This window comes from Schistocerca cancellata, chromosome 11 (genome assembly GCF_023864275.1).
Source record: "Schistocerca cancellata isolate TAMUIC-IGC-003103 chromosome 11, iqSchCanc2.1, whole genome shotgun sequence".
NCBI classification, from domain to species: Eukaryota; Metazoa; Arthropoda; class Insecta; order Orthoptera; family Acrididae; genus Schistocerca; species Schistocerca cancellata.
Genome location: NC_064636.1, coordinates 77,215,320 through 77,240,708, shown reverse-complemented (window position 1 = coordinate 77,240,708; position 25,389 = coordinate 77,215,320). Strand labels below are relative to the sequence as shown.

Below are 25,389 nucleotides of genomic sequence, written 5' to 3'. Positions count from 1 at the left end.
CTGAAAGAAAGGATATTGCGGAGACATGGCTTAGCCACAGCCTGGGGGATGTTTCCAGAATGAGATTTTCACTCTGCAGCGGAGTGTGCGCTGATATGAAACTTCCTGGCAGGCTGTGAGTACCGGGCGTGAGTCGTGCTTGGGTAGCTCAGTTGCTAGAGCACTTGCCCACGAAAGGCAAAGGTCCTGAGTTCGAGTCTCGGTCGGGCACAGAGCTTTAATCTGCCAGGAAGGTTCATAAGTACTGTTGTTTGTTGGTAGGTTAAACGTGGATGGAAGTGTGTAGCTGACCTTCGGTGAGGATGAGATCGACATAAGGGAAAGTGGCAGGGGATTCGGAATAGGACCTTGTGAAATTTAGTTGGTAGAAGGTATTCAGACATGTCAGGAATCTTGATGTTCGTCTTTTCCCTTTTTGTGTTTCTCTAGCCTTGTCTTTTTCAGCTGGAGATTTTGGTGTGTTCCATAGTGGCCGGCTCATCCCTTTTTATTTTTGGGATCAGCCAGCCAAGGCCATCTCCTATATTATTATAATACCTTTCACCATTTTTTTCTTTAAGTGCACACTTTCCCCTTTTGGTTTTCCTCTTTTGTTTTCTCTTTCACTGTGGTTTCCAGTTATTTTATGCCTTTTGACTTTCCCTGACTCCTTTTTAGAATGGTTTTAATACAGTACCTGTTTGCGTGAGGAAAAAGGGCAAGATGACCCTGTGTTTGGTCCCTTTACTCTCCAAACCAACCAACTAAACATAAGTAAGGGTTCGTACAGCTATTGTTTTGTAGAACTACAGCTGGGTATCTTTCCCGGCTTTACTCTATAAACTTATAGCAATGGTTCCACATATGGAAATAAATTTATTTAATTTTTGGTTGACGTTATGGTTATATTTATAAGTGATGTCGCATCTAGATATTTAAAATGTTTTAATTGCTCCAAGATTTTATTATTGAAGAATATTTTAAATGTTACTGGTCATCTGCCCTGAAATGCCATCGCTTTCATTTTATCTACCGACAATGTTAGGTTGTAATCGGAGGGTATCTGCAGCACCTTACAGACTTCGATCAGGTCATCTCCATTCTCTGTAGTCATAGTTAGGTCATCTGCATGTAAAATTACATTTAGTCTAGTGTCATGATCTAAAAGTACTGTTTTTACACTGCAAAAAGTTACAGTAAAGAGACGAGAGTTCAGTAGGTAATCCTACATCTACATCGACATGGATACTATGCAAATCACTGGCAGATAGTTCCTTGAACCACCTTCACAATAATTCTTTATTTTTTCAATCCTGTACAACGTGCAAGCTCTGATTTCCCTTATATTATTATGATGATCATTTCTCCCTATGTAGGTTGGCATCAACAAAATATTTTCGCATTCGGAGGGGAAAGTTGCTGATTGAAACTTCCTGATAAGATTCCGCCACAGCAAGAAATGCCTTTGTTTTAATGGCATCCACTCAAAATCCTGTATCATTTCACTTGTACTCTGTCAGTCCTATCTGGTAAGGATTCCACACCGCGTACCAGTATTCTAAAAGAGAATGACATTTGTAGTGTAGACAGTCTTTTTGGTGTAACTGTTACATTTTTTAAGTGTCCTGCCAATAAAATGCAGTCTTTGGTTAGCCTTTCCCACAACATTTTCTGTGTGTTCCTTCCAGTGCTCTTTTTATAAAAAAACATTTGAGGGTACTCCGACATTGGATATAATGCAGCAAAAATTAGTTATAACTGAAGTATGGGATACCACCTGTCTGCTTTTAGCCATGACGTCGTCATCATCATCATCATCATCATCATCGTCATGGTAGCGGGACTGTAGAGACATCTATCAGTAGCTCGGCATTTGAGAGTACGCATACCTGTTTAGCACTACCGTCGCCCACTATTAGTGGGCGAGGGCAGTACATGCTTGTCGAACTGGCTGCCAGCGATTCAGTTGTCGAGAACGGTTGCCGCAGATTTGAAATGCTTGAAACAGTTAATGACATCGCTTTTCCCACCAAAAACTGCAATGGTATCGTTCGTATTGCAATTACCAACACGAAAAAATAAAATAAAAAATTTACGTCCGTGAAATAAATCTTTGGCACTCTTCAAAGTCCTCAGTATGGTAAAAAAATTATTTTGTCGACGAAAAAGTTTAGGGGTACGCATCCCTCAGCGTTCCCCCAGAAAAACAGCACTGGTTCCTTCCAATTTAAGTTGTTCATAATTGTAATTCTTGGATGTCTCGCTTTTTTTGGATTTTGAGAAAGCTTTCCATGTGTGAATAGAAAAAATGCTATGGAGTATCATGGCTGAACAAGATTATCCACGTCATTCCAGTCATTATCAACTTAAAATTAATATTTTGGCTTATTTTATAACTAACATAAGCACTGTCATGTAATACAATTTCATAATGTTAAACCATTTCATTGGATTGCACATCAACAGAATGTATCTTTTTGACTCTTTCCACATACCAGTGAACCCTCTCAGTAGCATCTATGGGTTAAAACAAATGTAAATAAATCATTTCAAGCAATGGAAAATCCAAGATGGGATGTACAATATTATTATGGTGGTTTCAGTTGGCTGAGACAGCAGGTGTGTGTGTGTGTGTGTGTGTGTGTGTGTGTGTGTGTGTGTGTGTGTGTATATTGACGAAGGCCAATGGCCGAAAGCTTTAATTGTCAAAGTCTTTTTCTTGTGCCTATCTACGACTCAGCATCTCTGCAATGTAAATAAATAATTTAGATTATCTAGAAGCTTTGCCATTTTAAAATCATTTATTATTGCTCCAGTTCATTTTTGCACATCTAGATATAAAAACACCTTTCAACAGTGTTATTAACAGAATCTATTCCAAACAGACCTCTACTCTCACAGGATAAAGATAACTGGTATGCTGTGGAAGGTATAAATGTAATCTGGAAATATTGAGCAAGCAGCAGTAAATAAAGAGCAATCACTTATTATAACTTAAAATACAGCAGCTTTTTTTTCTCAAATTAGTGGAATTGATCGTTTTTATTATATTATACTACATAAGCACCAATAAATTGTTAATACAGAGCACAGTGTGCATTTGCATTAGCCCCTTCCCTTTGTTAATGTATATCCTTAGAGACTCCTTTCTCTCGTAGTACATAGGAATATCATAAATGAGTGAATTAATTAATTCTGGTCTGAAAAAGACACTAGATAAAGGAGAAGAATCTCATCATCCATTGCTACATATTGTTTTATACTTGGTGTTCTGCGTGTGCCAGGCTCGAACTGAAAAGATTCGAAGTGCAGTCCCCAGTCATTTCTAAGATTTTCTGTCACTGAACTATTCCGTCATTTTGGGCAGTCATTTGCTAACGTGGAAAATTCCAACCCTCAACATGGTGTGGAGTTCACACTGAAATTTCGGTCTTCCTACAGCTGGCTGTAGTTCTTTACAGAGCTAGGGAGAAAACCAATGCCTACCACATGTGATGTGATCCTTTCTCAGGAACCACTCCAGTATTCAAACCAACCTTTAGGTTGAGATGAGCTGTAATTTTTATTTAGTCCTTGAGTAATGGCTTTTGTTTGTGGTTTCAGATATAAATATACAATGTTGGCACCCAGTGTACAACCTAGTGTTTGAATTTTACTGCAGTTAACATCTCCAGTTTTCTTGCCACGACTATTATATCTTCTTGCGGTATATTTACAGTTCAGTGAAGTTAATAAATCTTTTTTTAATGGAAACTTGCATATTGTTTCAAAATATTTTGTGAGTGATGTTAACAATGTATAGCTCATTTTTTGTATGTGCTACATGTTTAATTTTGATAGTGTTTCTTTTGATGCTTCAGGTCCAGCCAGATTATGGAAAAATTCCCCAGCACTTCACGAGGAAATGTTCTTCAAAAACTGATACACGGTAAGCCGGAGACGGACCCGGAGACCTCGACACCCACTCTCAGTTGCGGCATTCGACCCCAACAGATTATCTCAAAAAAGGACAGTGCCATAAATACAGATAAGAACAGATCACCACAAGGTGAACAGTGTGTATTCACCTGCAGTTCGTGTCGGCAGAAGTTTTCATCGAAATACCAGCTTATAAAGCATGTATTCATCCACATTGATGGTGCAGAGCCACCTTCACATGTTTGTAGATGTTGCGGTCGCGTGTATAAAACTCGTGTCACCCTGAGAAGACATGTGAGGGTGCAGGAGAATGGATTAAGGCATTCTGCGGGGAAACCTTACAAATGTTCCGACTGTGGCAAATCATTTGTTAAACCTAGTTATTTCAAGGCCCACAAACAAGCACATTGTAGAGTCGAGTCACGCAAATGCCACATATGTGGCAAATCATTTTCAACTGCTAATTATCTGAAATATCATATTACTGAGCATTCTGGAGTGAAGCCATACAAATGTGAGATCTGTAGCAAATCCTTTTGCACAGCTGGACGCCTAATGTGCCACAAATTTGTTCATTCTGGGATGAGGCCACATAAATGTGATGTTTGTGGCAGATTGTTCACTAGGGCTCAGCACCTGAAGTGCCATACCCTAATCCATTCTGGAGTGAAGTCATACAAGTGTAATGTTTGTGGAAAGTTCTTTCGTACAGCTACACAGCTGAAGACCCACGAAGCAGTACACTGTGTTGAAAAGCCACACAAATGTGAGCTTTGTGACAAGTCATTTAGTACTGCTACCAATCTAAAGATCCACGCAGTGAGTCATTCTGAAGTAACACCGCACAAATGTGATATATGTTCTAAATTCTTTGCTAGAGCCCAATATTTGAGGCGACACAAGTATTTGCATTGTGAGCTGAAACCGTACAAATGTGACGTGTGTTCTAAATGCTATGCTGCTGCCGAATGTCTCAAGGCACATAAAGAGGTGCACGGCGCAAAGCGACACAAATGTGTTGTGTGTAGTAAATACTTTCGTACAGCTACCCAGTTGAAGATCCACAGAGCAGTTCATTCTGATGTATGAGTAAAGCCTCACAAATGTGATGTTTGTGGCAAATCGTTTCTTACTGCCACATATCTGAAGTATCACACACAAGCCCATTCTGGGGTTAAGCCATACAGATGTGGTGTATGTAGCAAATCCTTTCGTACGAGTTCCAGTCAGAGGCACCACGCAGCTGTACACTTTGATATTAAGCCGTACAAATGTGAGGTTTGTGGCAAATCGTTTGCTAGAGCTGACGGCGTGAAGAGCCACGCACTAATCCAGTCGGATGTGAAAGCGCACAAGTGTGACGTATGTAGTAAAACCTTTCGTACGATTTCCTGCCTGAAGCGACACACAGTAGTACATTCTCCTATTAAGCCACACAAATGTGAGGTTTGTGGCAGATTGTTTGCTAGGGCCTCCGATATGAGGGGCCACGCGCTAATCCATGCTGAAGTGAAGCTACACAAGTGTGACGTGTGTAGCAAATCCTTTGCTAGGCGCATTCATCTCAAGCAACATTTGTTGGTACATTGTGCGGTGAGGCCACACAAAAGTGATTTGTGTCACAAAGCTTTCCGTACACCTGCCTGTCTGAAGAGACATTCATTGACACACACTGATATTAAGGAGCACAAATGTGGTGTGTGTCATAAGTCCTTCGTGAAAGCTGCTCACCTCAAGAAGCATAAACTCGCACATCCTGAGCTGAAACTATTCAAATGATGTATTTGTGGCAAATTGTAGACTTGGATGCTGACTGGGGGAAGGGCCACGCACACTGGAATTGGCCACGCAAATGAGACGTTGACGGAAAGTCCTTTTATTGAAACTGGTACCCTCGGGACACTTCTCTGAAGCATAGAGGGAAGCGATGATACAGGGAGATAGAATGAGATTTTCACTCTGCAGCGGAGTGTGCGCTGATATGAAACTTCCTGGCAGAATAAAAAAAAGCTGTGAGTACCGGGCGTGAGTCATGCTTCGGTAGCTCAGATGGTAGAGCACTTGCCCGCGAAAGGCAAAGGTCCCGAGTTCGAGTCTCGGTCAGGCACACAGTTTCAATCTGCCAGGAAGTTTCATATCAGCGCACACTCCGCTGCAGATTGCAAATCTCATTCTGGAAACATCCCCCAGGCTGTGGCTAAGCCATGTCTCCGCAATATCCTTTCTTTCAGGAGTGCTAGTTCTGCAAGGTTCGCATAAGAGCTTCTGTAAAGTTTGGAAGGTAGGAGACGAGATACTGGCAGAAGTAAAGCTGTGAGTACCGGGCGTGAGTCATGCTTCGGTAGCTCAGATGGTAGAGCACTTGCCCGCGAAAGGCAAAGGTCCCGAGTTTGAGTCTCGGTCAGGCACACAGTTTTAATCTGCCAGGAAGTTTCATACAAGTGAGATGTTTGACGTCATATCCCACTGCCCTCTTCCATCACGAAATTCGACCAAAATGTCTGCTTTCTAATTGAGCTGTATTTGCGATGTTCTGAAGACGCTCAAAATTTAGCGTGGACTTCGGTGCCAGACATTTTTAACAGTTTCTGCAATCAAACTGCCTCAAAATTTGGAAGGAAATCCAGAGAGATGCTGCTCATGTGTAAAGTACACCAGTGGCAAGACACGATCAATAACTTCGTAGTGTGGTAGCTACATTAATGTTACCGACGATAGTGCCACTAAAGCAGAGTTACAGGGGTTGGACAGAAGGTATGGAAACAGCACAATACAAAAGCATGTACTAGCCAAGCCTGCAGGTTGCACTATTGTATTCAACTGCAAATAATGTTCTCAATATGTTGCAAGTGTCAGTCGTGGGCAAAACAATGTCTGTAGTAGTGATTGCATTATGTTGCAGCTAAGTGAATTTGCACATGGGAAAATTGTTGGTGTCCGCATGGTGGTTGTTTTCCTGACCAAAGTAGCCAAAGTGTTCGGTATTTCAAGAGGCGCTATATGAAAGATTTATGCTGCATATCAGGAAAGCAGATAATTGTCAATCTGCTAAATCAGGAGGAGGGCGAAAGTGTACGAGGGGCATTTGAAAAGTCCGTGCAAAAATAAAAACTACTTACGTGTTTGGGGTTAACCTTTTTTATTTTTTGACATAGTCTCCTTTTAGACTTACACACTTCGTCAAACGCTGTTCTAATTTGTTGATCCCTTCCGAGTAATAGGAATTATCCAAGTCTGCAAAATAGCTATTAGTTGCTGCAATCACCTCCACGTTTGAATAAAATCTTCGTTCCACCAGCCATTTCTTCAAATTGGGGAACAAATAGAAGTTCAAGGGAGCCAAGTCTGGAGAATAGGTGGGATGTGAAACGTGTTGGAATCCTATTTCCATTAATTTTGCGACCACAACTGCTGAGGTGTGTGCTGGTTGTAATGGTCGCCTGGTCGTAGATATTGCTAATTGCTATAATCGCACTATTTCACTCCCATTTACGGAGCTTGTTAGCACTTGATGTTAGGTTGGCGCCATTAAAATGCATTGTGTTGTAGTAATCGCTGCTACTGGCTGGATCGCTGCTGTCTCTCGATGCTGATGCTGGCTCTACATCTGATTGTCTAGGGTTAAAAACATGAGGTCCCGTGTTTTTTATGTGCTTTTGATGATAAAGAACGAGCGAAACCAACAAATATGTAAACTTCAAATATTTATTATTCTGGTGGCCATCTTAATTCCACTGTCCACCAAAGACCATGACTCAACACAAAGTAGTACTTCCGTTACATGTTCTTTGCATTGTTTATCCACCTCAAACAATAACACACAAACACACTTTACCAAAGTGACATTCCGACTGCCCCTCGACCCTTCTTGCTGCTCGTATTTATAACACTGTCAAAGAACTACTAAAAAGAGATATAGTTTACAAGTCACATGTACATCTGTTATCATAATTTGTGCAGAAAAGTTATTAATTTGCATCGAGTGACATAATTTAACATGTTATTAAAATGACAGACAGATTTGTTGACTTGACAGAATAATTCTTTGTTACAAAAAGGCCGTTTTTTAGAAGTTTGTCAATTAACTTCTCTAATTTGCATAAATAAGTAAATAACATGAATTATTAAGAATTACATTGGTTTTTGTCTAAAATAGGATTGCTTACGTGAATACTGAGTGAAAACGCTCATAGTGAACAAATAGGTTTCACTGGGTGATTTTTATTTAAGGAGATCCAAAATACCTAAGTTGTCCACTATTTTTCGTACTTCATATTAATTATTTAAGATGAACTCAGTGTTTTTACATGATGACATTTGCTGTATCAGTGATCAAGTGATATTAACTTTTGTGTGGGTCAGTTATTCAGTATAATTTAATGGGTTGACTGTTTATGGAGACATGTTATGCAATCATTGTTAACATACACAATACCTTTGCTATAATCATAAATACTCATTAAACTGGTTGAATTTGGAGGGTATCGCATACTTCGGTAAAGTAAAGCCTTTAATATGTTCCGTTACATGATGCATTGTCGTGATGGAAAATGACTTACTTGCGGTCCAGTTTCCGGTGTTTTTTTTGCAGCTTGATTTTCAAAGGGGCCAGTAACGATGAATAATATGGACCTGTAATAGTTTTACCCTTTTCCAGAGAGTCAATGAGGATTATCCCTTGCGAATCCGAACAGACAGTCGCCATAACCTTTCCGGCAGAAGGACTGGTCTTTACCTTTTTTAGTGCAGATTCTCCCTTGGTAACCCATTGTTTAGATTGTTGTTTGATCTCAGGAGTATAGTAATGTATCCAGGTTTCATCCACAATGATGAAAAGATGCTTTAAGTCCTGCATATCCTTCCTGAACAGCTGCAAACCATCCTCGCAACACTTTACACGATTCGGTTTTTGGTCAAGCGTGAGCAATCGCGGAACCCATCTTGCAGATAGCTTTCTCATGCCGTAATGTTTATGCAAAATAATATGTACTCGTTCATTCGAGATGCCCACAGCACTACCAATCTCACGCACCTTAACTCTTCTGTCATCCATTGCCATATCGTTGATTTTATCATTGATCTCTGGAGTTGTAACCTCCACAGGGCATCCAGAACGTTCAGCATCACCTGTGCCCATATGGCCACTCCGAAAATTTTGAAACCACTTATAAATTGTTCTAATCGAAGGTGGAGAGTCACCGTAATGTTCATCGAGCTTCTCTTTAGTCTCCTGAGGCGTTTGGCCTTTCATAAAGTAATGTTTAATCCCACACGAAATTCTTTTTCATCCGTTTTTTGACAATCACTTGACTTCCTTGATTCACACCAATGCCAAACACAAAGAAAGAGACCAATATGGCTGAAACTTGGTGTGCGTTCTTTCCAAAGATGCTACTAACGAAACATGACCTCAATACACGCCGGTGGTGCCACCTCTCGGACATTTTTGTTCCGTGGGACCAAATTAAGGAGAAGTCTCCATGGTCATGGAACGAGTCAATACATGAAATTGTAACACGATATTAGAAACAAATAAAATGAAATATAAAAAAAAAAAAACCATATTCAGGTGACAAGTCGTAAGTTTAAATAAAGAAAATCAACAATGTAACACTGGAATTTGCTTAATTTTGTAGCTCTTCCAGGAGCTCCTCGACAGAATAGAAGGAGTGAGCCATGAGTAATCTCTTCAGTTTAGACTTAAAAGAGTTTGGGCTACTGCTAAGATTTTTGAGTTCTTGTGGTAGCTTATTGAAAATGGATGCAGCAGAATACTGCACTCCTTTCTGCACAAGAGTCAAGGAAGTGCATTCCACATGCAGATTTGATTTCTGCTTAGTATTAACTGAGTGAAAGCTGCTAACTCTTGGGAATAGGCTAATATTGCTAACAACAAACGACATTAAAGAAAATATATACTGTGAGTGCAATGTCAGAATTCCCAGACTATTGAATAGGGGTCGACAAGAGGTTCTCGAACTTACACCACATATAGCTCGAACAGCTCGTTTTTGGGCCAAAAATACCCCTTTTGAATCAGAAGAATTACCCCAAAAAATAGTACCATACGACATAAGCGTATGAAAATATGCGAAGTCTACTACTTTTCGTGTTGAAGTGTCACTTATTTCAGATACTGTTCTAATGGTAAATAAAGCAGCATTTAATTTCTGAACATGGGCTTTCCACAACAGCTTACTATCTATCCGAACGCCTAGGAACTTGAACTGTTCCGTCTTGCTTATAATATGCTCATTCTGTCTGATCAAAATATCGGTTCTTGTTGAATTGTGAGTTAGAAACTGTAAAAACTGTGTCTTACTGTGATTTAGCATCAAATTATTTTCCGCAAGCCATGTTCTTATTTCATGAACTACATTATTTGATACTGTTTCAATATTACACACAAGATCCTTCACTACCAAGCTGGTGTCATCAGCAAACAGAAATATTTTTGAATCACCTGTAATACTAGAAGGCATATCATTTATATAAATAACAAACAGCAGTGGCCCCAGCACCGACCCTTGGGGAACGCCCCACTTAACAGCGCCCCATAGGGATTTAACATCACCACCACTCTCAATATTGCGGAGAATTACCTTCTGCTTTCTGTTCTTAAAGTAAGAGGCAAACCAATTGTAAGCTACTCCCCTTACTCCATAATGGCCCAACTTCTGCAGTAATATTTTGTGGTCAGCACAGTCAAAAGCCATCGTTAAATCAAAGAAAACACCTAGCGTTTGCAACCTTTTATTTAATCCATCCAAAACCTCACAGAGAAAAGAGAATATTGCATTTTCAGTTGTTAAACCATTTCTAAAACCAAACTGAACATTTGACAGCAAATTATGTGAATTTAAATGCTCCAGTAACCTTGTATATACAACCTTCTCGATAACTTTAGCAAACACCGATGGCATAGAAATAGGTCTAAAATTGTCAACATTATCAATGTCTCCCTTTTTATAAAGTGGCTTCACTACCGAGTACTTTAATCGCTCAGGAAACCGACCACTCCTAAAGGAAAAGTTAACAGATATGGCTAAGTACTGGGCTAACATACATAGAACAATACTTCAGTATTCTGCTAGATACCCCGTCATATCCATTAGAGTTCTTGGTCTTTAGTGATTTAATTATTAACTCAATCTCCCTCTTGTCAGTATCATGGGGGAGAATTTCAGGTAACAGTCTCGGAACACTTTTTTCTACGAGCGCTATATGATTCCCTGTTGGGACTAGGTTTCTATTTAGTTCTCCTGCTATATTCAGAAAGTGATTATTAAATACTGTACACATATGTGACTTATCAGTAACACAGACATTCCCACTACGCACTGATTCTATATCCTCGGCCTGTCTCTGCAGACCAGCCACTTCCTTTATGACTGACCATGTGGTTTTAATTTTATCCTGAGACTTCGCTATTCTATCTGCATACCACATACTTTTTGCCTTCCTAATAACTTTTTTAAGCACCTTACAATACAGTTTGTAATGGGCTGCTGCATTTAGATTTTGACTGTTTCTAACGTTTTGATATAATTGCCACTTTGTTCTACAAGATATTCTTATCCCTCTAGTCAGCCACCCAGGCTGCCTGTTTGTGCTAGTACCCTGTTTTGAACGTTCTAACGGAAAGCAACTTTCAAAGAGCACAAGAAAAATCTTGAGAAAAGCATTATGTTTATCGTCTACTGTATCAGCGCTATAAACATCTTGCCACTCTTGTTCCTTGATAAGGTTTACAAAGGTCTCTACAGCATCTGGATCAGCTTTCCTAAACAGCTGATGACTATATTTAACACGTCTTGCGGCACAAAAATCTTTGAGTTAAAATTTGTGCCTCATGATCTGAAATGCCATTCACCTTTTGCTAACAGAATGCCCTTCTAGTAATGAGGAATGAACAAAAATGTTGTCTTTGCATGAACTTTTCAAACGCCCCTCGTATGCCAAGTGTACGTAACAGAAATTCACCAAAGAGGACTGTGACGAAAATTAGGAGACGACGGCTCCAAAAGGCACCGCGGAACTGAATGTTGCACTGGTGAACACCGTCAGTGACAAAACAGTGTAAAGGGAGCTCTCAAAACAGGGAATTGCAGGGCAAGCTGGAATTCAAAAACCTCTCATCAGTGATGCAAATGTCCATAACAGGAAAAAACGTGGTGCCGGAGCCATAAAACTTGGGATATGCAGCAAAGGAAGGGAGTAATTTGCTTTGGTGAGTCTTTCACACTGTTTCAAATTTCTGTTCAAGTTTAAATCCCGAAGAGCAAAATGTGTTTGGGGTGTGCTAATAATTGAGCAGCTATATTGTAGTATTCGATGGGCCTCACAAGTGATCTGCGAGGTCGCGTGACTGCCGAGGTTTATTTTACCATTTTGGCTAATCAGGTGCATCTCGTGGTATAGTATTTGTTTCCTAATTGCGATGCTGTGTTGAGACGACAGGACCCCTCTTCGCACAGCTTGCATCGTCCAGGACTAGTTTTGTGAGCACGAGGATGAATTGTCGCATATCTACTCTGGAAAGAATGGTGCGTGATCACTGTCTGCCTCTACCGTCAGCACCTAAACTTACCTCTGTTTTACAGGGGAAGATTATCTGGAAAATCATACAGGACCTGGATTTATTCGTTCAGATATGACTGGAATATGTTTTGAATGCCCACAGTTTTCCTACAGCTTATTAGGCATGGAAATGTGTGTTGTGTTTGTGGTGTTTCCATATTTCTGCCCACCTCGTGTATGTAAAAGACAAGTGAAACCCCAGCTACACTATGTGATCAGAAGTCTACGGACACCTGGCTGAAAATGTTTGTGGAACTCTCCATCGGTAATGCTGGAATTCAGTATGGTGTTGGCCCACCTTTAGCCTTGAAGACAGCTTCCACTCGCAGGAAGGTTTCATGGGGAATGGCAGCCTATTCTTCACATAGTGCTGCGTTGTGGAGAGGTATTAATGTCAACGTTCCAAAACATCCCTAAGGTATTTGTAGGGTTCTGGTCATGACTCTGTGCAGGCTACTCCATTACAGGGATGTTATTGTCACGTAACCACTCAGCCACAGGCCGTGCATTATGAACAGGCTGCTCGATCATGTTGAAAGATGCAGTCGCCATCCCCCGAATTGCTCTTCAACAGTGGGAAGCGAGAAGGTGCTTAAAACATGAATGTAGGCCTGTGCTGTGATGGTACCACGCAAAACAATGAGGGGTGCAAGCCCCTACCACGAAAAACACGACCACCCCGTAACACCACCGCTTCCGAATTTTACTGTTGGCACTACACACAATGGCAGATGACATTCACCGGGCGTTCGCCATACCCACTCCCTGCCATCGGGTCGTCACATTGTGTATCATGATTCGTTACTCCACACAATGTTTTTTCCACTGTTCAATTTCCAATGTTTACACTTCTTACACCGAGTGTGGCTTCGTTTAGCTTTTACCCGGTGTAATGCGTGGCTTTATGAGCAGCCACTTGACCAAGAAATCCAAGTTTTCTCACCTCCCTCATAACTGTCATAGTACTTGCAATGGATCCTGATGCAGTTTGGAATTCCTTCGTGATGGTCTAGATAGATGTCTGCCTATTACCCATTACGACCCTCTTTAACGGTCAACGGTCTCTGTCGGTAAACGGATGAGGTTGGCCTGAATGCTTTTGTGCTGTACATGTCCCTTCACGTTTCCAATTCACTGTCACATCGGAAATGGTGAACCTAGGGATGTCAAGGACTGCAAAAATCTTGGGTACAGATGTATGACGCAAGTGACACCCAATAACCTGACCAGGTTCAAAGTCCGTGAGTTCCAGAGCGCCCCATTCTGCTCTCTCACGATGTCAAATGACTACTGAGGTCTCTGATATTACCTAGCAGTAGGTGGCAGCACAATACACCTTATGAAAAACGTATGTTTTTGGGGGCATGCGGATACTTTTGATCACATAGTGTATAAATGACAGACATAAGGTGCTGCATTACAACATGATCAGGAGCCAGACTACAATCAAGGGTGCCACTGCAGATTTTCTTAGAATGATGATAATCACAGATATTATAAATTCCTTCACCAAAAAAGATAAAGCAAATTTTTCAGAATTTGAATCAAGAACAGCTGCCAACATGAGTAACTTAGCAGTTATATATCTTCGGTAAAGCAAAGCAGCTGAAATTGCTTAATCAAAGCAAGTCTTTTGGTCCAGATAGTACATCAGTTAGCTACCTTTAAGACTATGCTGAAATATTAGCTGCATTCTTGACAAAAATTCTTACACCCGCTTGGTCAATGAAAGATCTGTACCTCAAGACTGGAAAATTGCACAAGTCACACCAGTACTCAAGAAAGGAAACTGAAGTAATCTGCTAAGCTGCAGGCCCACATCACTGACACTGATTTACAGTATTATTTTAGAACTGTTGTCAAAAGTTATGAATTACCTCGAGGAAAATGATCTGTTCACACACAGCTAGCAGGCATCTAGGAAATATCGTTTCTGTGGAACACATCTAGCTCTTTATTCACGTGAAATAATGAGTGTCATTGACGGGGGATCTCAAATTAATTGTATATCTGTAGATTTTCAGAGAGCTTTTCACACCATTGCTCACAATCAACTTCAAACCAAATTGTGTTTCTATGGAGTATTGTCTCAGTGTGCAACTACATTTGTGATTTCATGTCAAAAAAGTCGCAATTAATAGTAAATGATGAAAAATAATAGAGTAAAACCTGACATTCTTCACTGAAGTGTTACAGGTGCTCTGCTGCTCCCAATCTACACAAATGATTTAGTAGACAATCTGAGCAACGCTCCTGGATTGTTTGCAGATGATGCTATCGTTTACCATCTAGTAAAATCGGAAGGTTACAACTGATTGCAAAGTGATTTAGACAAGATACCTGCGTGGAGCAAAAAGTGGCAGTTGACTCTAAATAATGAAAAAATGTGAGGTTATCCACTTGCAGACAACAACGAGTATGCTAAATTTCGGTTACACAATAAATCACGCAAATCTAAACACTGTCTGTTCAACTAAATACATAGGAATTACTGCTATGAACAACATAAACTGGAAGATCAATTACATAGATAACATTGTGGGAAGGTGAACCAAAGAGTGTGTTTTATTGGCAGAACACTTAGAGTGTGCAACAGATGTGCTGAAGAGAGTGCCTGCACTATGCTTATCTTTCCTCTTCTGGAGTCTTGCTGGTTGATACATGATGCTTACCAGATAGCACTGACAGAGGACATCGTAAATTCCAAAGGAGAGCTGCTCGTTTTGTGTTATCGTGAAATAAGGGAGGAGGGAAGTGTCACAGGTACGATACTCCAGTTGGGGTGGCAGTCATTGAATGGAAGGCAATTCTTATTGTGGAGAGATCTTTTCAAAGAATTTCAATCACCAATTTTCTCTTTCAAATGCAAAATATTTTCTTGATGCCCACCTGCACAGGGAGAAATGGTCATAGTGATAAAATAAGAGGAATCAGAGCTCACACGAGAATATTTATTTATTCGTTTTACCTACATTTTTCCTGAGTGTGGAACAGTAGAGAAATAGAATGAGATTTTCACTCTGCAGCGGAGTGTGCGCTGATATGAAACTTCCTGGCAGATTAAAACTGTGTGCCCGACCGAGACTCGAACTCGGGACCTTTGCCTTTCGCGGGCAAGTGCTCTACCAACTGAGCTACCGAAGCACGACTCACGCCCGGTACTCACAGCTTTACTTCTGCCAGTACCTCGTCTCCCACCTTCCAAACTTTACAGAAGCTCTCCTGCGAACCTTGCAGAACTAGCACTCCTGAAAGAAAGGATATTGCGGAGACATGGCTTAGCCACAGCCTGGGGGATGTTTCCAGAATGAGATTTTCACTCTGCAGCGGAGTGTGCGCTGATATGAAACTTCCTGGCAGATTAAAACTGTGTGCCCGACCGAGACTCGAACTCGGGACCTTTGCCTTTCGCGGGCAAGTGCTCTACCAACTGAGCTACCGAAGCACGACTCACGCCCGGTACTCACAGCTTTACTTCTGCCAGTACCTCGTCTCCCACCTTCCAAACTTTACAGAAGCTCTCCTGCGAACCTTGCAGAACTAGCACTCCTGAAAGTCTCGGTCGGGCACACAGTTTTAATCTGCCAGGAAGTTTCATATCAGCGCACACTCCGCTGCAGAGTGAAAATCTCATTCTGGAAACATCCCCCAGGCTGTGGCTAAGCCATGTCTCCGCAATATCCTTTCTTTCAGGAGTGCTAGTTCTGCAAGGTTCGCAGGAGAGCTTCTGTAAAGTTTGGAAGGTGGGAGACGAGGTACTGGCAGAAGTAAAGCTGTGAGTACCGGGCGTGAGTCGTGCTTCGGTAGCTCAGTTGGTAGAGCACTTGCCCGCGAAAGGCAAAGGTCCCGAGTTCGAGTCTCGGTCGGGCACACAGTTTTAATCTGCCAGGAAGTTTCAGTAGAGAAATAGTCTGAAGGTGGTGCAATGAACCCTCCACCAAGCATTTAAATGTAAATCACAGATTAGTCTTGTAGACGTACTTCCAATGTGTATTTATATTATCTGAGGAACAAAATAGTCCATTGTCACACATGTAATGCTCTCTCGCTCACTACATGCAAGTTTATGTCTTCACGGACTGCTGAAAGATCTGATATTTTTGTGGCATCATATAAAACTACATTTTATTTTTATGGTTATAAAATATGAACCAAAAAACTAACCAATTTTTTTAAAACTGACTTATGTACAAAGATGTTCTTTGAAATAAACAAATTCCTCCAGCTGTCCATGAAGTTAATCATGACATTCCGTAATGTTTCCCTTGGACATGTTCCATTTCCTCTTGGACTACTTCTTTCCTTGCATGTCTTGTTCATAATGCATTAATCCGATATATTTTACACTTGTTACAACCACTTGAAAAACTTTTACGTTGTTAGATCTGCCGGCCAGGGTGACCGAGCGGTTCTAGGTGCTACAGTCTGGAATCGCGCGACCGCTACGGTCGCAGGTTCGAATGCTGCCTCGGGCATGGATGTGTGTGATGTCCTTAGGTTAGTTAGGTTTAAGTAGTTCTAAGTTCTAGGGAACTGATGACCTTAGAAGTTAAGTCCCATAGTGCTCAGAGCCATTTTTTTTTTTTTTTTTTTGTTAGATCTGCAGAATGTGTGTGCCATGGAATGTCTCCATTTTAACAGCTCACTTGAACTGCTTGTGCCTGATGGATTGGCAGTTGCTTTCTGCTGTTGAAAAGGTTTTGTTTCTTACGTACTGCGGAAGTTGTGTAGTAAAAGTTTTAGCCTGGGTACCTCAGTCACCATATTGCTGTCTCTTACATGCAAAATGATTTTGGGTTTACACACTATTTTCGGTCTTCCAGGTCTGTTCAAAGTTTTCAACTCACATTAACCACATATGCAAACAGCATTGACTGATAGTGACAAATGTTAAAATGATACTGGAAAACACAATGCATGTTCTGTTAAAAAAATCGTACTTGATAAAACACATCAACAGCATCTACATGGCAATGTGCAGCCTGCTACTCCATTGTCCCCACATCGTAGTTGTTGAACGTGGTATCAGTGGCACCTCCCACTATTACTGCAGTTTCAAATTCTGGCCTACCTTGTTGTAAAATGAAATGTCGTGTGACGAGGGCCCCCGTCGGATAGACCTGATCGCCTGGTGCAAGTCTATTGAGGTGATGCCACTTCGGCGACTTGCGCGTCGATGAGGATGGAATCGTGATGATGAAGACGACACAAACACCCAGTCCCTGAGTGGAGAAAGTCTCCAACCCAGCCGGGAATCGAATCCAGGCCCTCCGGTATGACAAGCCGGTGCCCTGTCCTCTCAGCTACAGTGGCGGACTACCTTGTTGTAATACTATTGCAGTCTTTTGAAATAGCAGAAGTAATTTATAGAAGTAAGCTTTCTGATAATACTGATCTACGTCCGTCAGCGATGACAGAATCACAAAAAGAGCCCTGTTTATTAGTGCTCTATTTTTTTTTAATTTAATGCAAGATCATTGATAAACAAACATACAAAATATCAGTGTTTTTAGTTTACTAAACCAAACTAAACTAATGTCATGTCCCGTAGATAATTTTCACGATTACTTTATAGAAATGATGTGGAACAAGTCAGGTTACAAGATATATACAGGGTGGTCCATTGATTGATTGGGACCGGGCCAAATATCTCACAAAATAAGCAGCCAACAAAAAAACATCAAAGAACAAAACTTGTCTAGCTTGAACGGGGAAACCAGATGGCACTATGGTTGGCCCACTACCATGGCACTACCTGCCATAGGTCAAATGGTTATCAACTGCGTTTTCTTAAAATTGGAACCCCCATTTCTTGTTACATATTCGTGTAGTACGTAAAGAAATATGAATATTTTAGTTGGACCACTTTTTTCGCTTTGCGATAGATGGCGCTGTAATGGTCCAAAACATACGGCTCACAATTTTAGATGAACAGTTGGTAACAGGTAGGTTTTTTAAATTAAAATACAGAACGTAGGTATGTTTGAACATTTTATTTTGGTTGTTCCAATGTGATACATGTACCTTTGTGAATTGATCATTTCTGAGAACGCATGCTGTTACAGTGTGATTACCTGTAAATACTACATGAATGCAATAAATGCTCAAAATGATGTCCATCAACCTCAATGCATTTGGCAATACGTGTAACGACATTCCTCTCAACTGCGAGTAGTTCGCCTTCCGTAATGTTCGCACATGCATTGACAATGCACTGACGCATGTTGTCAGGCGTTGCCGGTGGATCACGATAGCAAATATCCTTCAACTTTCCCCACAGAAAGAAATCCAGGGACGTCAGATCTGGTGAACGTGCGGGCCACGGTATGGTGCTTCGACGACCAATCCACCTGTCATGAAATATGCTATTCAATACCGCTTCAACCGCACGCGAGCTATGTGCCGGACATCCATCATGTTGGATGTACATCGCCATTCTGCCATGCAGTGAAACATCTTGTAGTAACATCGGTAGAACATTACGTAGGAAATCAGTATACATTGTACCATTCAGATTGCCATCGATAAAATGGGGGCCAATTATCCTTCCTCCCATAATGCCGCACCATACATTAACCCGCCAAGGTCGCTGATGTTCCACTTGTCACAGCCATCGTGGATTTTCCGTTACCCAAGAGTGCATATTATGCTGGTTTACGTTACCGCTGTTGGTGAATGATGCTTCGTCGCTAAATAGAGCGCGTGTAAAAAATCTGTCATCGTCCCGTAATTCCTCTTGTGCCCAGTGGCAGAACTGTACACGACGTTCAGAGTCATCACCATGCAATTCCTGGTGCATAGAAATATGGTGCGGGTGCAGTCGATGTTGATGTAGCATTCTTAACACTGACGTTTTTGAGATTCCCGATTCTCGCGCAATTTGTCAGCTACTGATGTGCGGATTAGCTGTGACAGCAGCTAAAACACCTATTTGGGCATCAGCAATTGTTGCAGGTCGTGGCTCACGTTTCACATGTGGCTGAACACTTCCTGTTTCCTTAAATAACGTAACTATCTGGCGAACATAGCACACACACATTGGGCATTTTGATCACAATAGCCTTACATCAACATGATATTGACTTTTTCCGCAATTGATAAACGGTCCATTTTAACTCGGGTAATGTATCACGAAGCAAATACCGTCCACACTGGCGTAATGTTACTTGATACCACATACTTATACGTTTGTGACTATTACAGTGCCATCCATCACAAAGTGAAAAAAGTAGTCCAACTAAAACATTCATATTTCTTTATGTACTACATGAATATATAATAAGAATGGGGGCTCCTATTTAAAAAAAAAAAACGCAGTTGATATACATTTGACCTATGGCAGCGCCATCTAGCGGGCCAGCCATAGTGCCATATGGTTTCCCCCTTCAAGCTAGACGAATTTCGTTCTTTGTAGTTTTTTCGTTTGATGCTTATTTTGTGAGATATTTGGCCTGGTCACTATCAATGGACCACCCTGTATACACAGATTAATAGTGCTAATGTTACTATTACTGAAACTTTTAGTTCTACATATGCAACTATGGTACAATTTATTTTTTTAATTTTTTTAAAGAATTATTTAGTGAAAGGTATTGACTGTATCCAAATAATGACTATGAATATTCAGTTTAGAGTAAGATAATTGTATTAAGGCTGCAGTGTATCATGATGTCAAAACAGTTAAAGCTTCATGAAACTTTTGTAATTTTCTAACAAGGCAGCATTGAACTGTGACCCTACTGTTGTTATAGAACCTTTGCATGTGAAGGAATCTATTGTATTGTTTGAGCTGTTGGCAATGGCTGTAAAATGTAATGGATATTGTGCAATTGATGACTTATTGGTGAAGCTGTGTACAAAATACTGCAAATAGTATTAGTGCGTTGTTCATCCTCAAGGCAAAATGTGTAACGTTATGTTGTGGAGTGATTTATAATATGTAACAATTCAAAGCTTTGTGTGTTAATTTCTATGCTTTTCAGGATGACAAACATCAACCGTTTTTGCACAAAACTTGCTAAATTAATCATTAACATTATTGGTAAAGATGGAAATTAAACTTGCAATGAACATTTTCGAAGTGTCTCACAGCTATTGAACTCGTGTTTTGTACAGAGGCATAACCGTTGCACCCAATGCCAGTAATGTGCATTTCAGCTGCCCAATGTAACTGATTTGTAATAGCACGTCAGTTTGCAGGTAACCTGTGCACACGGCAGCATAGTGTCCCATCAATACAAGAGAAATATATTCTGACCCTATAGCATTTATGAGAGAGTGATACAGTGAACTATAAGTGGACATTTTGTATTTGTGTTTGTATTGTACACAATTAGAATTGACACAAGCAAGGTGTTAGAAGTTTTACAGCAGATTGAATTACTGTCTTCATTAAGGGAATTACACGAAGAAGAATGAGGCATTGCAAAACTATCTTAGATTTGATCAAGAAACTTGAAGATGCCACTATCATTGCATTCCTGGAGAATGAAGAACTGGTGCAAATGCCTTCCAATGACATTACTGAAGTCAAACCAGTTTGTGAGCCTTTTACTGACGAGGTAGCTAATGACTACGTTCCTTTCGATCATGTCAAGAAGGTAATTGAAATGTCTGTCTCATTATCAGAGGCAGAGAACAAAATGTGATAAACTTTAGCTCTTGTTAGAGTACGTTTAATCTACATTTCAAGACGCAAGGGTTAATTCCATGGCTGCATATGATGTTGATCTAAGGCTGTGGTCATGCACAATTGCTAGAGGGCTTGGACTGGTGGATTTTAAAGCTGGATCTATCTGGGTGTGGAATTGTAAGGTAGTTCACAAGATTGTGTGTCACAGAGTTATGCAGTTTCTAACTTACAAGCATGCTTATGTACAAGAAGAGAGAGAGAATTCTGCAGTTGCATATGGTATTGAATTCGTGGACACTGTAGTTCCTGATTATTCAGCAGCTGTAATTCTAAATTGCGACCAGTCTCAATTTAATTGTGATATTCACAGAGACCACACAGTGTTTTGCATGCGTGAATGAGACATATGGTCAGGTTGCAGTCGGCATCTGTAATATCACATTCGTATAAAATTCAGCCAATTACTTCCATTGGAGGTAGACTTCGTTCTCCACGTCTCACTGGCTTCCATGCACCAAGTGGTACATTTGGTCCCCTTGTGTAAAAGAAAATGAACCAGCCCTGAACATATAAATAACGATTCAAAATTGGGCGAAGCAAACAAGCGTGTTATTGACTAATGGTGGGGTAACTGTTTCTCTCCCAGAGCTGGAACAAAATGTTGTCTGTTTCTGGATTCATTTACACTCCAACAGGATGTACTCATAATTCTGGATAAACACACATAGGTAGCAAACCATTCCACTTGGTGCTGTATCCCTTGTTCAACCTTTGGATGTATGCATTTTTCGTCATTGGGAAAAGTTTTTAATTATTGTTATGAACAAGTTTTACTTGACAACATTGATATTGAACTCTGCAGTTGTAAAGCCATCATCAGCCTTCATGCACTTATCCATAATCAGGTCAGTGTGCCCATATTCAACAACATGATCAAACCTTCCGGGAAGAAAGTTGAATGTGATGCTTTTTATACTCCCGGCAATGTAAACTGGAATATGGAAAGTTCAAGTTGCTCAACACTCAATTGCACAACTGCATGCTTTATCCTATGCACGTGTTGTCATTTACATTTGTGTTTAACAGATTTCTACACCAAAACCCACAGATGTTTAATAATAGATTCATACAGCTAAACAGAATAAATAAATAAATAATAATTATTATGTTATTGCCTGTGTTTCCTGTCCTAATAATTACTACACCCCCATCTATAAGGCTCAATGTAATTACCACTGACGTGCGGGATTAGCCGAGCGGTCTAAGGTGCTGCAGTCATGGACTGTGCGGCTGGTCCCGGCGGAGGTTCGAGTCCTCCCTTGGGCAGGGGTGTGTGTGTTTGTCCTTAGGGTAATTTAGGTTAAGTAGTGTGTAAGTTTAGGGAGTGATGACTTTAGCAGTTAAGTCCCATAAGATTTAAGACACATTTGAATTACCACTGTTGTTGTTTTTGTTGTAGTCTTCAGTCCAAAGACTGGTTTGATGTAGCTATCCATGCTACCCTATTCTGTTGGAAGCCTCTTCATTTCTGAATAATACTGCAACCTACATTCTTCTGAATCTGCTATTGTATTCATCTCTTGGTCTCCTCCTAAAATTTTCATAACCCCCCCCCCCCCCCCCCCCCCCCCCGCCAACTCTCTCCGGTACTAAATTAGTGATCCTTTGATGTCTCAGAATGTGTCCTATGAACTGATCCCTTATTTTAGTCAAGCTGTGCCACATATTTATGAATGCTGTTCAGTACCTCCTCATTAGTTACTTGATCAACCTTCTAATTTTCTGCATTCTTCTGTAGCTTTTTCTCTAAGCTGTTATTGTCCATATTTCATTTCCATACATGGCTAAACTCCAGATTCGATGTTAACGTATTTCTCTTCTTTAGAAACGCTTTTCTTGCAATTGCCAGTCTACGTTTTACATCCTCTCCACTTTGGGCATCATTAGTTGTGTTGCTGCTCAAACAGCAAACATCATCTACTACTTCAAGTGTCTTGTTTCCTACTCTAATTCCCTCAGTATCACATGTTTTAATTTGACTACATTTCATTATCTTTTGATGATGTTCGTCTTGCATCCTCCTTTCAAGACTCTGTCCATTTTGTTGAACTGCCCTTGCAAGTCTTTTGATGTCTCTGACAAAATCACAATATCGTCAGCAAACACCAAAGTCTTTATTTCTTCTTCATGAACTTTTATTTTTACTCTAATTTTTTCTTTGGTTTCCTTTAATGCTTGCTCAATCTACTGATTGAATAACATTGGGGGGATAGACCTCATCGCTGTCTCACTGCTTTCCCAACCACTGCTTCCCATTTGTCTCTCTTGACTCTTATAACTGCTATCTGATGTCTATTCAAATTGTAAATAGCTTTTCACTGCCTGTATTTTACCCCTGATACCTTCAGACTTCCAAAGAGATAAGTCGTAGGTCAATATTACCTCACGTGTTCGTACATTTTACCAAAATCTAAACTTATCTTCCCCAAGGTTGGCATCTACTTGTTTTCTCATTTTTCTGTAAAGAATTTGTGTAACTATTTTGAAACCATGACTTATTAAACTGATAGCTCGGTTATTTTCACACCTGTCAGTGGCTGCTGCTTTTTTTGAAACTGGTATTATTACATTGTTTTTGAAGTCTTGAGAATATTACGCCTGTCTCTTACATCTGCCATACTAGGTGGAAGAGTTTTTTCTCAGCAGGCTCTCACAAGGCCATCAGTAGTTCAGACATAATGTCTTCAACTCCAGGTGCCATAACTTCTGCGATGGGCAGCTAAAATTGATGCAGTAAGTATTGCTTACACCTGACGTTTCCATCTAATTAATTTTATTTCAACATCGGTGCAACGCTTTGGGAATGCACCTTGTCACTCATTAAATGTTTGCCTGTTTTATTACGAACATTTTTAGGAATAAAAGTAAATAGCATACTTTGCGGATCTTATTAGTGTACAACTCTGGTTTTCTGGAACTGTTGCATCACAAGTCAGAATTAAGTAATTGTGCAGCCAAACTCATGTTCGTGAATTTGAAATAACATAACGTCAGCAGACAAAACTTAGTTAAAAGAGCCCACTGGTCAAATTGGAGCACTGCATAGAGTGACCATCGACTGCTGATGTAGTAAGCCATGGCACTTGAGCGATTTGTATGTGATGGTGTTGGGTTCTCTTTTAATTATTTTATTTTGATTTAGTATAACTTTTTGTCATTGCATAATCAGACCAGATGCCATTCCAGTGGTGTGACTTGGTAATATCATCTTCCATTGGATGAAGGCGTTGTGTATGTTATTCATTATAATTGTTTTGTGTTAAGTAAAATCCAGTTATGATTACAATGTATACAAGCCAAGTGAGAGAACATAATATTTTGAGATTATCTTTAAAAACATCTTTTAAAAACATTGAATGATACATTTTTATAATTTTAAAAACTATACTGTTAAGAAATAGAAGGTTTTTCATTTAGGTTTGTGATGTTCACCTGCTTTATTTCTTCATTGATAGTCTTCGGTTTTGACTAATCATTACATTATGAAAAAAAAGTCACCGTCACATAAAAACTTAATTACTACTCAAATCAAAATTAAGAGGATGGAAGTTGTACTAAATCATTGCCCTACTTCTCCACTCAGCTCCGAACACTACCCTCATTCAACCAGAAAATTAAATCTTCACAAAATGTTACCAAATAGTTGACCTGTCAGATTAGTCACATCACTCTAGCACCCCAGTTATCAATCAGAAAAATTACTGTCCTTCATTTCAGTATTACCACTTTAATCTCATAATTCTGCAGAACACAAACAGAAGTTTTCAGATAACTTATAGATCCAATGATGCAGCATTATATGACTTGTACCTATATATCTCTTTCTCTTAAGCTCTCATTCCCAGCTGCAGTGTCATGAATTGCACAATACACACAGCACCCAAATGTCGCCTGTTTCAAATATTGATCCTCAATATAGTTACACCACATTTGTTTGTATGCAGTTATCTTTTTCATTACTCAATCGTGTCTGTCAGCTCCATTATTTTACTTACCTTTCATACCTCATTAGCTAATGGTGTGCATTCTCAAAAATATCCCTACTGCAGAGACATGCTCCCTAACCATTACGACCTTAACTTTATTCATTATTTTATTATTTCGTTATTGCTACATTATGTAATAAATAAACACCTGTTCTGCTAATCCAATGCAAAATTGATTTTACTGAAAAACACTCCACAGTAACAGATCCTTATGCTAAGGCAAACTTAACTCTC

General features: G+C 40.1%; 1 protein-coding gene across 3 annotated transcripts in view; it reads left to right on the top strand.

Moving 5' to 3' along the window:
• The window catches only part of LOC126108555 (uncharacterized), a 210,108-nt gene that overhangs the window by 139,749 nt on the left and 44,970 nt on the right, over nucleotides 1-25,389 (top strand). For all 3 annotated transcript variants that reach the window (XM_049913843.1, XM_049913841.1, XM_049913842.1), the window contains one exon: nucleotides 3,840-3,907. In XM_049913843.1, the coding sequence (XP_049769800.1) occupies nucleotides 3,840-3,907 (68 nt within the window). The remainder of the gene's footprint in view (nucleotides 1-3,839; nucleotides 3,908-25,389) is intronic.